Source organism: Brachypodium distachyon, chromosome 1 (genome assembly GCF_000005505.3).
Source record: "Brachypodium distachyon strain Bd21 chromosome 1, Brachypodium_distachyon_v3.0, whole genome shotgun sequence".
NCBI classification, from domain to species: domain Eukaryota; kingdom Viridiplantae; phylum Streptophyta; class Magnoliopsida; order Poales; family Poaceae; genus Brachypodium; species Brachypodium distachyon.
The window spans coordinates 70,746,271-70,762,371 of NC_016131.3; the positions used below are offsets into that span (position 1 = coordinate 70,746,271).

General features: G+C 48.9%; 2 protein-coding genes and 1 long non-coding RNA gene across 3 annotated transcripts; 2 read left to right on the forward strand and 1 right to left on the reverse strand.

Annotated features, from left to right (window-relative positions):
- The first annotated feature begins 360 nt into the window (after positions 1-360).
- On the forward strand, positions 361-4,801 carry LOC100833145 (protein NRT1/ PTR FAMILY 8.3). The gene is made up of 6 exons (XM_010230807.3): positions 361-753; positions 2,039-2,123; positions 2,515-2,617; positions 2,720-2,937; positions 3,033-3,559; positions 3,856-4,801. The coding sequence occupies exons 2-6, from the start codon at positions 2,070-2,072 to the stop codon at positions 4,667-4,669; spliced, it is 1,716 nt and encodes a 571-aa protein (XP_010229109.1). The 5' UTR covers positions 361-753; positions 2,039-2,069; the 3' UTR covers positions 4,670-4,801.
- LOC112270124 lies at positions 3,539-3,959 on the reverse strand. Its single transcript, XR_002962478.1, has 2 exons — positions 3,818-3,959; positions 3,539-3,711 (listed from the first exon to the last, which is right to left on the reverse strand). It is a non-coding gene; the product is annotated as an uncharacterized LOC112270124 (long non-coding RNA).
- A 9,475-nt stretch (positions 4,802-14,276) lies between the features above and the next one.
- Positions 14,277-15,708, forward strand: LOC100841574 (protein BIG GRAIN 1). Its single transcript, XM_003558640.4, has one exon. It carries the CDS (start codon positions 14,522-14,524, stop codon positions 15,503-15,505), a length of 984 nt encoding a protein of 327 aa, XP_003558688.1. The 5' UTR covers positions 14,277-14,521; the 3' UTR covers positions 15,506-15,708.
- Positions 15,709-16,101: the final 393 nt, after the last annotated feature.

A 16,101-nucleotide genomic window follows, 5' to 3' on the forward strand; every position in this document is an offset into this window, starting at 1 on the left:
AACTTTAGCGAAAATCCTCCTATAAATTTTCGAAATTAACGCGCAGTTCAGGTTTAATTTGAAGACGTGGACTGCAGGTTTATTTCGGAAATTTACAGATTTTTTTTTCCAAAAAGATTGACGCCAATTAATTTATTACAGAGAGAGCAGCAGGAAACTCGTAACATCTTAAGCTGATGTACTTGCTAAGATATTTTCCATTATCAAACATTTGATACTGATGTTTCTATCAGGTGTGGCCATCCACGTGGCAAGTTGCATCCAGTGGCACGCGGCCGAACTCCAACCGCACCTTCCACCAACCACCCATCACCATGGATGCGGACAAATCGCTTCCATAGGAAGCAGCTGCAGAAAATGCTCGTGTTACTCATTTAGAATTTAAAACGTTGTTATACAGGTGGGGGAGAGAAGTCTTGATGAAACCAGTTATATTTAGAACAGAGATAAACGGGAGCTAAATCAACCCTTTTTTCGTGATGTCTACAATGGGTGCTGCTGGAGATGCATATGTTCAGATGCGTATCTGAACATATGTTCTGGAGACTACAATGTGTATGTGATTCCTCAACCTCCGGAATCCCACTCTTTGGAGCCTCTTTGGAAGCTGAGATACCCAAGGGGCCACACCATTTCTCTCCCAGCTAGGCAGCTACCACACGTTTCTCTCCCAGCTGCCTTTGTAGTCTGCTCTTCTTGGAGAAGGGCGCCTCCTCTGCTCCATCCATAGCTCCATAGCTCACTCCTCCTCAGGTACTCTTCTCTCTCTTGCGCAGTTTGTTTTAAATTTGTAGTACTCCTACTTCAACGCGGCTCCTGTTCATGTGCGCAGCACACTTTCTCTTTTTGGAAACTGAAAAGATTGGCCTCACACATGGACTTTTCTCAACATCAATCAAGTAAACTGAAACTATTTGGAACATAGCAATCGTTCTTCCAAATGTTAAGGCCTTCTTCCTGAGTTAGTTGTGAACCAAAATGTCCAGTAAACGGCCCTAATTGGATGCATGTGCAAAATGTAGCAACCTTTTACACTCAACTGAAGCCAAAATAAGACTACAACTCTCCTCTAAAGAAATCAAAACAGAAAAAAAGGTTCTCTAAGCAACTACTTGCAAATGGAGCACTGCTAGTTTACATATACTAGTCAAATGTCCATGCAACGGAGAAACAAACTAACCGTGAAAGGACGCCAACAATAAAGAAACAAATCAAATAAGTCTTGTGTTTTTTTTTTTACTCTTCTGTACAATAAAGAAAACAACATGACGCATTGCATCCGCTTGAAGGAAAGAAAATAATAACTATTGCTCAATTACCCTACATAAAATTAATTAGAGTAATACTCTCTAGAGTCTCCACAGGTTCCAAGCCTATAGTATTGTATCTTGTAGTGAGGCATGATCGAGACCATCATGAACATAACTGACTGGTCCAAATAGTAAAAAGAAACAGATCCTTTTTTTTAGAGCTAAAAAAAAAGAAACAGATCCATGTTGCGTTTTTAAGTGCTTGGGGGCTTGAGGCCTTGGGCCTATAGTTGGAGGCATTGCCTGGTGGGCCGGTCTGATCCAGCAAAGGCCACCAGCGGCATGTTATTCCTTCGGCAGCAGAACGCACGTATCGGAGATCGATCGGGGAAGCGACGTTAGTTTAGTACCACCTCGGCCAGCTGAGAGAAAGGAACGGGCGGTGTCACACATGTAATTTTCTGAGCTTGATCGGCAGCAATCGTACCATCAACGCCTGCGACGATCGTACCATCACCAACAACTGCAATTTAATATATTGGTATAGACTATGCACAATTAAACCACATGTCTTCCAGTACTTTGGATGGAATCAACGTTCCTGGAAAATAAATGCTCAACTAGAAATGTGAATGTCATGTGCTACTGAGATCTGAACAAATTGAGGATTATGATTCATTTATTTAACATAAAATGTTTAATTAATCACCGTAGAAATAGGAGATCAGATAATTCTTTATTCGTTCCAAGCTGCTTAGGCCTTAGCGCCGTTTGGTTCTTCCCTACAGTATTGCTGAAGACCACAAACTCCCGGCTCATATGGAAGCGTCAGACGATGAAAGGCCCCTTTTGATTCATTACCAGCCTCCACAGGTGATTTCCGTTACTTCCATTACCAGCCTCCACAAGCTTTTGTACAGTTTGCCTTGCTTTTTTTTCTCTTTCTTTGGTGCTTGCCTTTTCTTTCCGTTTTGTTTGGGTTCACCTTTGGCTTTTGTAACTTTTGCCGTCTCGGCATCCCTTCTAATGAAAATGACGTGTGGTGGGGGGTTTGATAAAAAAAAATAGTATACACATTGTTGCATCTCACATGTGACAGAGAACATGTGTTATTTTTTTTCGAAAGGAAACCAAGCAATATCTGAAGTTAAATTTGCATGGAATATGTGAAGCTAAAATTTGAAGGCCGCTTGTTGTTGTACGATTCTATGAAGTGTCTGAATTTATAATTTGCACCAAAAATAATATTGGTATTGTTATTCAGGATGCAGGCTCACAATGTACATGTGATGGAACAGTAGATATTGATGATCAGCCTGCTACTAAGAAGAGCACAGGAAATTGGAGAGCATGCTTCTTCATTTTAGGTACTATAGACAAAATATCAAAATCGTTTTCCTGATTGATGCTCCTCATTATCCCTTCTATGGACTTTCACGTTGACCTGATGACTCTTGAACATGCATCAGGTGCTGAAGTCAGTGAAGGCATCTGCTTCTTTGGGGTCCAAAAGAACCTAGTCACCTTCCTCACGAGTGTACTCCATGAAAGCAATGTTGATGCTGCCAGGAGCGTGTCTACTTGGACCGGCACTTGCTTCTTCACACCACTCATTGGAGCCTTCTTGGCTGACACATACTTGGGAAGATACTTGACAGTCGTAACCTTCCTCTCGGTTTATGTTGTTGTGAGTGCTGACTAACAGAATGTTAACCGATCGGCTTATTATGCCAACAATGTTTTATCAATCTGTGATATTTCTAAATAGTTCTCTTTTTTCAGGGATTGCTCGTTATGACATTCTCGGCATCGCTCCCACTGCTCATGCCTTCTTCCTACAGCATCGACATTCAACATGTTGTGGTCTATCTAGGGCTCTACCTTGTGGCACTAGGGACTGGTGGCATAAAGCCCTGCGCTTCGTCCTTTGGGGCAGACCAGTTCGACAGCGCCGACCCAGTGGAGCAAGTGGCAAAAGGCTCATTCTTCAACTGGTACTACTTCCTGATCAACATTGGCTCTGTGCTGTCGGCAACTCTGCTTGTCTGGGTGCAGGACAACATAGGGTGGGGGGTTGGATTTGGGATCCTGATGGTGTTGATGGTATTCGGCCTCACGGTGTTTGTCACTGGTAAGAAGATTTACAGATATAAGAAATTGGGAGCAAGTCCTCTGAAAAGAGTCTCCCAGGTGGTTGTTGCAGCTCTGAGGAATTACCGTCTTAAGTTGCCTGATGATATCTCAGCCCTGCATGGGGTGCCATCACTAGCTGGAGCAAATTGCAAGACTGAGCATACCAACCAATTCAGGTATCTGGATTACATACATACTCTTGTTCACTTGCTGTGATTTAGAACAACACTTCTTGCAGTGTTTCATTTAGGAACTATCTGAATCCGCAATGCCAAATGCAAAACAAGTTACAGGCAGAATTTTACATCACAGGACCTCCGTCAGTAATCTGCAATGTACAAACTGGATATTGTCAAGCTGTCAATTTTTTTTGGATATTGTCAATACTACTGAATGGGTCTATGAATCTATGATATTGACAAATGATGTATCACCTGAACATTCTGAACTTTTTTATATATCTGCTACTTAGGTTCTTTGACAAAGCTGCTATTGTTCTGCCACCATTGGACGGGAAAGGCTCATCCGTGATGAGCCCGTGGAGGCTCTGCACCGTGTCTCAGGTGGAGGAGCTGAAAACGCTGCTGCGGCTGTGCCCCGTCTGGGCGTCGCTGCTATTCTTCTTCGCGGTCACGGGGCAGATGACCTCGACGCTGATCGAGCAGGGCATGGCCATGGACAACCGCGTCGGCGGGTTCACCGTCCCGCCGGCGTCGCTCTCCACCTTCGACATCATCACCGTCGTGGCCCTGATCCCGCTCTACGACGTCTTCCTGGTGCCGCTCGCGCGGCGCGCCACGGGCAAGAACAGGGGCATCTCGCAGCTGCAGCGGATTGGCACCGGCCTCGCGCTGTCCGCGGCCGCCATGGCGTACTCGGCGCTGGTGGAGACGAGGCGGCTCGCGGCGGCGGCCGGAGCCGACCAGAGCGCGGCGGCGGTGGCGGCGCCGCTGAGCATCATGTGGCAGGCGCCGTCCTACATCGTGCTGGGCGCCGCCGAGGTGTTCGCCAGCATCGGCGCGCTGGAGTTCTTCTACGACGAGTCCCCCGAGTCCATGAAGAGCCTGGGCGCGGCGCTCGCGCAGCTCGCCATCGCGGGTGGGAGCTATCTTAATTCGGCGCTGCTCGGCGTCGTCGCGTCGGCAACCGCGCGTGGCGGCGCGCCTGGGTGGATCCCGGATGACCTAAACCAAGGGCATCTCGACTATTTCTTCTGGATGATGGCTGGTCTTAGCGTGCTGAACTTGCTGCACTTTATGTACTGCTCCATGAGATACAAAGGCTAGTTTATGCTTATATTGTCTATGATTTTTGGCTTAAAATGTGTATATGTAACAGCTTGTCATTCTTCAGTGAGGATACCTAAAATCCTTCTCTGTTCTAAATTTGACTCTTGATAAGTCCATGTTGGATATTTATCCACACCTCTTAAGTAATAGAGTAAAAAAAAATTTGAAGTGATAATAGAGTAAATTCTAGTTTTTTTTCCTAGACAAAGTGTTACAAGATCGCTGCGTGTGGCATATTTGGGGCTTGACTACATAAAACATTCACAAAAATTTCTATCCACATTTTTGGGCCTCCTCAAAATCAAAGTTAATCCATGGTTTTATTCAGGAGGCCCAAAAACACAAGCCCAGACCTTTCTCTCTTACTTTCATGCTCATGGCCCATCTATCTACTTGATCTAACTGAACACGCCACCCATCTTGCCGTTCATGGATAAGTTGAACCAAATCTACGTGTCTTACATGTTCATTTTTTTTCAATGAGTTTAATGAGATAAAAGAGCCAACTTGTGAATGATCGAAAAGTGCATTGGTGATTGGTTTGCGTGGGAGAAGATTGATGCCTCAAAGGATTCCGATGGTGTGGGTAACTGAAATGTGGATTCTAATTCATTTAACTCTTTACAAGGCCTGTTTAACTCATTTTGTTAACGAGATCAAAATTAAAATTGACTCTACTAGTTAGACCTCGAGTTGAGGACTTTAGACGAGTAACGAGTGTTTAACTCGTGATTTTAGAGTTGAATTTCAAGCCCTAACTGCATTAGATCATGACAAAGTCCTGCGGAAAATTTAAAAATCCCCATCATATTTGTCAGGAGTGCTTGTAAGACTGAATTTATCAAACACCTCATTTTCCCTGCCGACAAATATATCTCTGACCAATCGCTGAGACTCTAGGGACGTCCTGCAGTCGGCCCATTTCGACAATTTTCGATTAGGACTGGAAGTGACAACCGACAAAGAATATTCATTCGTTGCAATCCAACGGTTAATTTACACAAAGCAATTCCCATGGACGAGCTTTTCAACAAGAAAAGAAGAAGACTTTTTTTTAGGGGAAGAAAAGAAGAAGACTAAAACTACACCGCACACTTATCTTTTCAGAGCGCACCACATGACATGCAAGAAAAAAACAAATTTGCGTTGAGCAGAGAGATCAGATGAATTAGTTCCACTTCCACCTCAACCCGGCGTTTTTGCCTTCCTACCACTCACCCGCAGGGTCAAATGCCTGATCGAACTTGACACGACCTGTTTCCCACGCAGAAACAACTGAACCGATGGATGGATGGATCTTCTTCCACCAGCGAGCGAGAAAGCAAGCCCGCTTTGCGCATCGCAACAGCAAAGCCGGCCGGGATATGTCATGTCTCCGGATACGATGAGAGATTCCCCGATGCAAGTACACGTCGGCCAGATCAGATGGATGATCACTGGCCGGACAGCGCGCGTGCAGATGGTTGGTTGGTCGTAGTGGAGGTTGGGCGGCTAGCTATAGCTAGAGAGACAGGCGGTCGATCCATCCGTGCGTCCATCTGTTTTGCTTGCCTAGTGGACACCGAGTTCTGCAATTTTCTTGCTCCAGTGATTGACGCCTCTTTTGCCCTGCCCTGTTCGCAGAATGCAGATACGTCTGATCACTCTCTTTTTCCATGATCCGACGGATCAGTCATCACATATATTCAACATTCTGTGATTGCAGCTGCGACTAATTAAGATCATTCTCTAGTTGCCAAAGTAGTAGCACATAAACCTTTGCCTCGTGGAGTTAATTAGCTGCCGTATGATCCTAAGATATAGCAATTCCGGCAAAACCTTCGTAAGTACTCATAGGCCATAGCATGCTACGGTAAAAAAGGGTGAGCAGGGCGCAATCGATTGTTTCAGGAAAGGTAGTGAAAGAAAAATTAACAAAGCCGTTGCTTCCGTGCTGATCCGAACTTAGGAGCCACGCAGCCTAGAAAAGCGGGCCATGCATGCATGATGATTAATCCATGAGATCGTCAGATGGTCCCTAGGACTGAACACGATCAAACATGAAACGGACAAGGACAGTTTCAGCTAGCTGTAAAACCAGAGCATAAATAAAGATTTAGGGACACAAGCATGCATCGCAAAGTACTCCTGCACAAGAGGGGCTAGCTTAGCTACTGCAGTTCATCAGCTTCCTTGCGTTGCGTTGGTCCCATGTGACACGGAGCCAAGAAGATAGATTCCTTCCATCCCATAAACTACTACGAGCGGTGGATCAGCACGTACGCGGTTTCGAGATCAGAGAAAGCGAAAAAGATGAGCAAGCTAAAGAAGGAAGACAGAGGCGGGCGTGCATGGAGGAGACATGGGAACAGACAAGAGTCATGGCCATGGATCGAGGGCTACGGACGATCGATCTAGCGTAGAGATCGACGGTGGCGATCCCGAGACCACGCAATCAGAGAGAAAAGAACACGGTTCATCATGAGAAAATGCTGAGAAGGCCGGCCGGCCGGCAAAGCAAACGGGAATGAAGAAGAGACTCAAAAGAAGCGGCCGGCATCGGCATGCGTGCGTGCATCCCATCGTTGTTCTTCAGCACGCACCGCCAAGCTAAGCTAGGCGCCATATCTCTTCGATCTCCTTTTGCTTCTTTCGATCTCTTTTGGTTTTTGCCTCCTTTTGATTTATATCTTCCAGGCAGCTCCCCCTTTTGCTTTTCGCATGCATGCATGCATCATCAGCTGCTGGCTAGGAGTGCTGGACAGATATGGCCGAGCCCGTACGCCCTTCCTCAAATACTACGGATGTGCGACAGCGTGAGCCTTATAACTTCATGCACACTTTTAATTTTGAACCCCGCCGTCCAAATTAACAAGCGGGATTTTTGAGCTAGGAGCAACTTTTCAGTGATGGTTATATAGCATGCCAGTGTGATTTTCTGCATCGGAAGTCCTCTCGTTCAGACGAAGCGCGTGCACTGCTCCTCTTTACAGATCTCCACCGATCGATGATCGCGGCCCTGTTGGTCTGTTCGCCAGCGGTAGTTCGTCGCACGTGCTGTGTGATTAATTAGGACACCTAGCTGTGATCGATCGTCACGTGGCCAAAGGTTACCAGTCGTGGTGATTGTATACTCAAGAACAATATGACTCCCAAAGAAATTTACTTTGAGTTTGCCTGTTCGAAACAGAGCATGCAGAGATACACGCTCTTTTTTTCAGCTTGAGATAGTGCCACTCTGTTAAGAAAACCGCATGCATGTTACTCCAAATTCCAACGATGGAGTTGGTTTGATCCACTTTGGATGTAACCAACAGGAAAATGCACGCCCAAACAACCAAGAACCGAAACCAGAGGGAAGGGAACCAACCTCCCACAGGGACCACCCTCGAAGAGAGCTACTGCCCTAAACAAAAGCGAGGCCTACAGAGGCATATGATTACCGGATCAATCTGGCGACAGGGACACTAGAGAATTCCCCCTAGCTAGCTAGATAGAGTATTAGCAAACCCCATATGCATGTGTGCGCGCCTTCCATTCCTCCAAACTTTCCGATCCCTTTTCCACTAATCTAGCCGCGCCAGCGACGCAACGCAAACACACGCTTGCTTGGAATTACTCGAATCGCCAAAGCATGCAAGCAAGTACACGGGTGGCGCTCCCGTCAAAAAAAAAAAGTACACGGGTGGCGCTGGATCACTGGTGGCGCATCGATCACACGAGACTGCGAGAGAGCCCAGAAAGTTTATAGCTAAAGAAGGGGAAAAAAGGCCAACGAGACACGATCTGCCGAGCGCCTGTATCGATCGATCTGCACCGTGCAACAATAACGGAAGTTGCCAGGCAGGGCAGAAAGCACAGCGTGCTGTTCCGCTAGGCTGTGCCGTCGCAGGTGGATCGACCGTCGATCTGTGCACACACGCTGCGCCTCTGATGCGCCTGCCGCGGCGTTGTATGCCGGGCGGCCGACCGCGAGAGATAAAGCGAAAGGATCGTTGTATTATGCCATTGCCGGCCTCCAACGGCTGTTAGCTTTGCCGCACGATCCGTCGGAACCCCGTTCGATGGATGGATGGATGGATGGATGGAACCCCCCTTGGGTTTGCTGCCGCGGCAGAACGTGACGTCCCAGCAGACCCTGCCCCCGCCGCTTTTGCTTTTTCGGGACGAAATGGCCACTGCCTGGGTCAGTAGTCGTAGAAGCTAATACTCCTAAGCTTTGTCCCCGCGTACTGTGTTGTTAAGGTTGGTATATGGTCTTTTGCTGCACATAGGTTTTCGACTGTTCACATATCTAGCTTCAAACTGTACTGGCAGGCATGATCTCTAACAGGACCAGCTAGCTGGAGTTAGACCCCAACTTTGTTTACGAACCACATCATATGAGTCCGGTGTATTTGGTCGTCTGCGGTTTTGGACCCTTGTGCAAATTAAACTCATTAGAGAAGGCATGCACCAAAACCAATTCAGAAGCAAACAAATCTCCTGCGGCACTACTTACTACTGTACTCAATTGAAATTTCCTAATTTCCTTGCCCGTGTACAAACAAAAAGGAGTGGTGTGTGCAGCATGGAAAGCCGTGCGTTCGTGCACACCGAGCAAGACAAAAACAGCAGGTAAGGTAGCTAGCCAGCCAGGGCGACACGCAGAGACCGACACGGCACACGGGCAGACCATTCCGGCAATCGATCGATGCCTCCGAAGCCAACAAAACGCCCAGGCTTTCTTCTTCACCAATGCAGAACCGACAGTTGCGCACCCATCGAGATCGAGTACTGCGTGCCACCAAAGGCAGCCTCCGTAATCCTACGAGAACCGCACGTACCAAGGGCTCTCCTCTCCTCTCACGCCTGTACGCACGATCTATCGCCTATCTGGCCAGGGTACGATGCTAGTAGGAGCACCGAGCACGTACGTGTGGCAAAGACGACAGACCGGCTGTCACTCAAGGCGACCGGAAACATCAAGTCGATCACACACAAAGGTGAAAGCCAACCAAATGCGGGTGGTGGCCGGCTCTCGGCTCTCCGTTTGGGTCCCAAGGGAAGCTAGCCGGCCACGCCCATCATTTCGTCCAGAGACAGGGAGATCGAGAGAGAGAGATGGATGGCGAGGCAGGCAGGCAGGGGATGAACAGGATCCCTATCAATTCCCCCGGATCTGTCATGTTAACCAACAACAGCCGCTGGTGCTCTCGATCGGCACCCAAGCCTGCCTGCCCCTAGCTCCTCGGGCCTCCACCGTAGATGATGCGCGCGTCGCATGGCGTGGGCGCGTCCTTCCTCCGTGCCAGATGGGTGCGTGTGGACGCTGCGTTTTGGGGGGGTTTGAACTTTGAAGGAAGCTACAGGGCGTGTCTGGGCCTGAAAGGGACGGAGTGCTGCACGGCGAGGCAGGCGCACCGTGTAGTCCATTTATCGTTTTGCGGATGACAGGTCGTCTCCATGCGAAATCTCATGTCAGGATAACGAAATCTACTAGGCCGGTGTTTAGGGACGGACGGTTGTTTCCTCGTGGAAATGCATCATGGTTTCCGAGGCCGTGTTACACTCGTCTCCCTGGCTGCCACGCGAGCTCCTCTACACTCGTCTCCCTGGCTGCCAGCCGCAACTGGTGTCAAACTCGACGGCGGCAAACCGCTCGTCGCCGTGGCCGCCGGCCATAACCGTTGTAGACCTCGCCAGTAAGCTGCTTGTCGCCCTTGTCACCGGCCCCAGTCCTCGTTGTCTCGTTGACCTCGCCGGCAAGCCCCGTTCGAGCCCTCCTTAACCTCGTGGGTAAGCCTAGTGCCGCCGGCCGGAAAGGCCTGCGCCGGACATGCCTCTTCTTATCCACTGAGAGCATTCTTATTTTCTTCTAATTTACTGGCAAAGACATGTCTCTCTTTTTTTTCACTTTGTTGTGGATCACCCGATCAACTGATCAACACAAGGTCTGTTCTGATTAATTTTTGCAGCTTTGCATTTCTAAGCTGCAGCACTCCGTTTGAGTTGCATGCTACTCCTGCGGAAAAGAACATAATGGTGGCAATCAATCAGGACAAATATTTACTCCAATTTGCAATGGCAAATTATGTTACAGCTAGATTCCAAGCTCAGTTCCACGTTCCAGGAATACTGAAAGGGCGTGTGAAGCACGAGCATTAGCGTGAGGGCGTTTGTTTATCGCCATTGTTGTTTGAGTTTTTTGGTTCACTGTTGTTACCATTTTCCCTTCTTATGTAAAGAGCTTGTAAATTATTTTTTGAGGTACGGGCAGGAGCAGAGCTTGTAATTTATTGGGCGAACGTTTGGTTAGCTCTGAACTAGATTTGTAGACTGAGGGGTGCCCTTGATCCGTAATACTTCCTGAGTTACTCCGAACCGGGTTTATATCCGTTCATTTTCATTGCTGAGATGAGAAAAACTTCCGCCGTGATGTACGGAGTAATTGGAAAGAGCATAGTAAAATAGTGGCACATAATCCCCATTGTCCTAACGATTCAGCCTCCACCAAGATTATGATAACAGAAGAGAAGAAGAAACAGACCACCTTTACTTACAACGACCACATTTACCACTTGTGTACACACATTTTCCTATCATCAAACATAACACATTTTCAGTAACTGGTAGATACTCTTATCTTCCAATCATACATAATGTAGCAAGAAAGCAACATAATGGATTTTGATTAAAAGCGCAATAAAGCAGAATTTTCTGTTTTATCTTATGAGGAGTGAAGTGTTGTAATAGGAAGAGAACCAGATACAGTATTGTAAAAATTTACAGGGCATCATATTCACAAGTTGGAGTCAGTTGAGCCAGCATCTACAATGTATCTAACATCCTTTCACCACGAATTTGTACTATTTGCTAGTACAAAGAACCTAAGTTCATGCGTTCCCCTTGTCATTGTATGAACATATTGCTGAAACTTGCATATCGGACACCGGTTGTTCCGTCTTAGCCACTCCTGAATGTAGCACACATGATATTGATGCTCACACTTCGTCGTACCACTTCTTCATCCTCAATAGTATGTATTAAGCAGCAGAAAATAATAACAAATTCAGTGTCCAAAAATAGTTTCTCGTGGTATGAGAAGTAATGGCTACATGGATAGGGAAAATTCGAAATGAAGCAACTTACAGAAATTATAGAGTGGGAAAGAGATGAATAATACGAGGAAAAAAGAGCCGTGAGCACACCAGAGGTTGCCATTTCGACATAACATCACACAATATTCTCAACTTCACCAACAAAATAGTACTGGAAATTTTACTTTTTTAAAAAAGGAATTTTATTTTTCGGACCTCGCAGCAGAAACGGTAGAAATATAGCATCCTTATACACATGTCGTTTAAAACACTTCTAATATGCACATAGATATACATGGCATATGCTGCATTTGATATGATCTAATACAACTATGTTCACTTCTAGTACTGAATTTTCTTGTTCATACACATGTTGATTAAAACACTTCGCAACTTGCTCTTCAGAAAGGGCATTGGTCACAGAACCAATTCGGTCTTCCAGTTGCAACAATTCCTGACCGGAATAGAATACACAACCTAACAACTTATATATAAGGTCTGAACCAGATGAGCAGAAAACTATTTTTGAAACATAGGTAAACTGATGATGATCATAGAGTATCAATTCATTAACAAAGAAAAGAGCCATTCTAATCGAACTATGGTAGCAGAATCAGCATTGTCAAAGCAATACCTCATAAGACATGTTGTCAATATCCATTCTCATATCTCTATGCTGAACATGCAAACCAGCCAAGACCGCTAAGGATTGAATGAGACTATCACCTGGGTGTCTCTACCTATTCCAGCTGTGTGGGTCGGGGTCGAGCGCGTGCTGCGGGGTGTCCTTGAGCGCCGGGGCGGGGGTGCGCAGTGCCGGCCACATTGACAGGAGGCGTGCCGTCCTTCGGCGCCGGGGGCGGGAGGAGAGTTCGCAGCCTTGGTGGCAGGAGGGTGCTTGCCAACGTGGCGTCGGAGCCGGGAAGGCCTAAGTGGGGGAGGGCGTGGCGTCGGGCGGCGGCGTGGGATCGAGGGAGAGGAGGGCGACGTTCGATCAGGGGAGACGACGGGGTGGGAAAGGAGACGTGATAAGTGTCGGCCCAGTTTCACCTTTTGGGCCGTGAGGGTGTTCCCGAAAGTACCCATTATACTGCTCTATTTGACCCAACAGTATAATATACTGTTCATCTTATGAGAGCAGTACAGATCGATCCGGACTTAGGATTAACCGAAACGGACGGCCCATATCGATTTCAGGTACCCGAGAAGAGCTCTTTCCATATTAAATACATCGAGGTCTTACAATATCGTTGATCCACACTTGTATACCCCGCTATCACACTCAACCCCTCGTGAACATGTTTCGGCCGGTTGCCATCAGTCACCTAAGCGCGCTTATCAACCTGCGCAGTGAATATCGTGCATCTAAACAACAACCCCTCGATCGTCCCCGCAAATGCCAAAACCACACACACCGCAAGAAGATAATCAGCGCTGTACATGAACGTAAACAACCCCAAAGGACAATGAAAACAACACGAGAACAAAACTTTCCCCGGCAACCATCAAGATAAATCCCTTTCCACTCAAGCTGACAGGCACTCTAGCTTAGGACTTTAAGAGTGTATGGTCCCATGCAATAAACAAGAGGAAAAACATCTACTACTGCTCCCTGTAGCAGTACTAGCCCAGTACTGTACTGTCTGGCCTAAACATATACTTAATCCGTTAACAAAACCTGGATTACCTTGCGGTGGATTAATCAAGGACGGGAATCTCATGCTTTGCAGCTTGCCATCCCCCTTTAGTCAGTACGGCCGGTGCATCGGTGAGCAGTATATTAATTAAGCGCGAAACGCCGTACCTGCACGAGCACGGACCTTCGGTTTTTTTATGTGCTTGGTTAAGGAATTTTTCGAGAATTCTTTGCATCGAACTCGCCAAGCTGCAGGGGATCGGATGCGCTGTACGCACCGTCCCGTTCGCCACGCGCATGCCATTTCGGGGGAGTATATATTGCAGAATTTACTCCGGCGCCGGACCAAATCGAGCAACTTTACACGTACAAAGATGCTAGAACTGTTGGGTCGGGAGATGAGATGGATCTTACGAAAACCCGTCCTGCTGTCCAGGCGATATACGTGGCGGGACACATCCACCGGTTAAAACCCGGGACGTATATATGGAAAGGGAAAATCTACGCATTGTTACTTACCTTGATTAATGCGCGAAATTTGAACACCCGTATGTCGTACTGTACGTGCGTACATACTCGCACGACTGCTGCATGCAGGTAATAAATGGAGCATGTTCGCAGTACCATATGGAGTGTGTGGCTCCGCTCGATCTCGATCACGATCACGATCACGAGTTATAATAAAAACCTGGGACGTACCAAAAGGGAAATTTACTGGTGCCCCTGTTGTTTAGCGCTGGCAACCGTCTTAAATTTGTCATGGTGCGTGCTGCGTGCTTGGCTACAGTGGCTGTCCATGGGGGTAATAAGTACTCTACTCCCTTGTTTGTGACGATAATAATGGAGGGACAGAGCGAAAGCGGGGCCCGAGCGTGGGCCCGTCGCCATCACCCGCACGCCCAAGCTCCCTCGCCACGTCGTCACCACCTTCTTCTTCGTCTGAGCCCTCGCCTATATCTTCCCTCCGATCCCTTGCTCCATCACCCTTCTTTCCTCCCACCACCCACCTTTGCATCCCTTTCCACTATCGCCTCACACTTGTTCTCGCATCCCTTCTCACTGTGCGCCGAGCTCTCCTGTTGGCTGTTCCACACCACGCCGCCGAGAAGGACGGCGCATTGGGTTTGAAGCTGTTGCCGGGAGTTTGAGTTCTTAATGGAGAGGCGGGGTGAGAAGGGGGCAGCGGCGGCGAGGGCGAGGCGGCCGCAGGGCGCCGCCGAGCAGCCGTCCTTCTCGTCGACGCTGCTGGATGCGATATACAAGTCCATGGACGAGCCGGGACATGACGCTGTCAGCAAGAAGAAGCAGCAGGAGAAGGAGGAAGCCCTGCACTACAGCTACTACTACAGGCCGTCGCTGGCGGGGAGCTACCGTGCGCGCGCGCCGGGGCCGGCGCACGCCACGACGACGACGTCGAGCTCGTCCGACTGCTCCAGCTACGGCGGCTTCTCCTCGTCCGAGGCCGAGACATCGTCCGGCCGCCACCACCACCGCCGCCTGCGCCCCATCCGCACGGCCGCCGCCGCCCCCGCGCCACCGGCGCCGGAGAAGAAGGCGAGCAAGAAGCAGCAGGTGGCGCCGGGCGCCTCGATCCGCGCCAAGCTGAGAGACCTCCGCAAGGCGCCGGCGTCCCCCGGCGCGCGGCTCGCGGGCTTCCTCAACACCATCTTCGCCGGGGGCGGCGGCAAGCGCGCGCCGCAGACACCGCCTTCCGCGTCCGCGGCCGCGGAGTACGCGTGCTCTACTGCATCCTCGGCGGCGTCGTACTCGCGCTCGTGCCTGAGCAAGACGCCCTCGACGCGCGGCGGCGGGGGGCAGCAGCAGGCGGGCCGGACGGTGCGGTTCGTGGACAGCGCCGCCGAGGCGCCGGCCACGGTGCCCGGCCGGAGGATGCCGGCGCGGGCGGTGGAGCAGATGCTGCTCCGAAGGATGGAGATGGAGAGCGACGAGGAGGACGAGGAGAGCAGCGACGCCAGCTCTGACTTGTTCGAGCTCGAGAACTTCACTGCTGCTCCGCCGGGCGCGGCAGGGTACAGGGACGAGCTGCCGGTCTACGAGACGACCCGGGTCGTGCTCAACCGTGGAAGCATCGGCGGCCACCATGGCTACGGCCACGGCCGGAGCGCCAGAGTTGTCTGACCGTTTCCGCGGGAATCGGACGGTGACCGTAGAAATGGCGGGGGTTACTGTAAAATGCAAGTTAGTTTAGGGGGAACGGGAACTAGACGCAAGTGTTTCCTGTGCTTTGGTGTTTTTTTCTCTTGGAGATTTTCTGTGGAGTGTGCTTAGATGTAATTTCTCGAGCAGCAGTAAATCAGTAATGTTGTTCTTAGACAGTGTTCTGCCTCCTAGCCCATCTTTTTTTTTTGTGATACATGGTGCTATGGAAGAAAGGTGGTGCATCAGAACTAATTAATCTGTCCAAATCGACCGGTTTAGTGGTTCTAATGGAAGTTCTCATGTTTCTTTTTGCCTGCTCCCGTGCAAGATCCCCAAGTCTTTGCAAAGTCTAGCTGTTGGACAATACTACACACATTATACGCAGAACCATCGCCTTTATTCTTCGTGAAAATATGAAAGGTGGAAGAAATCGAGAAGGGGATTGAAAGGCGAGAAGGAGGATGCCATGGTGCGCTGGGACGGCGACGGTGAGAGATCGATTTGACGGGGATGCACACGCTTTGTCTGCTGCCTGCTAACATGCGAGTCCCTAATCATTACCCGAATCATATTCC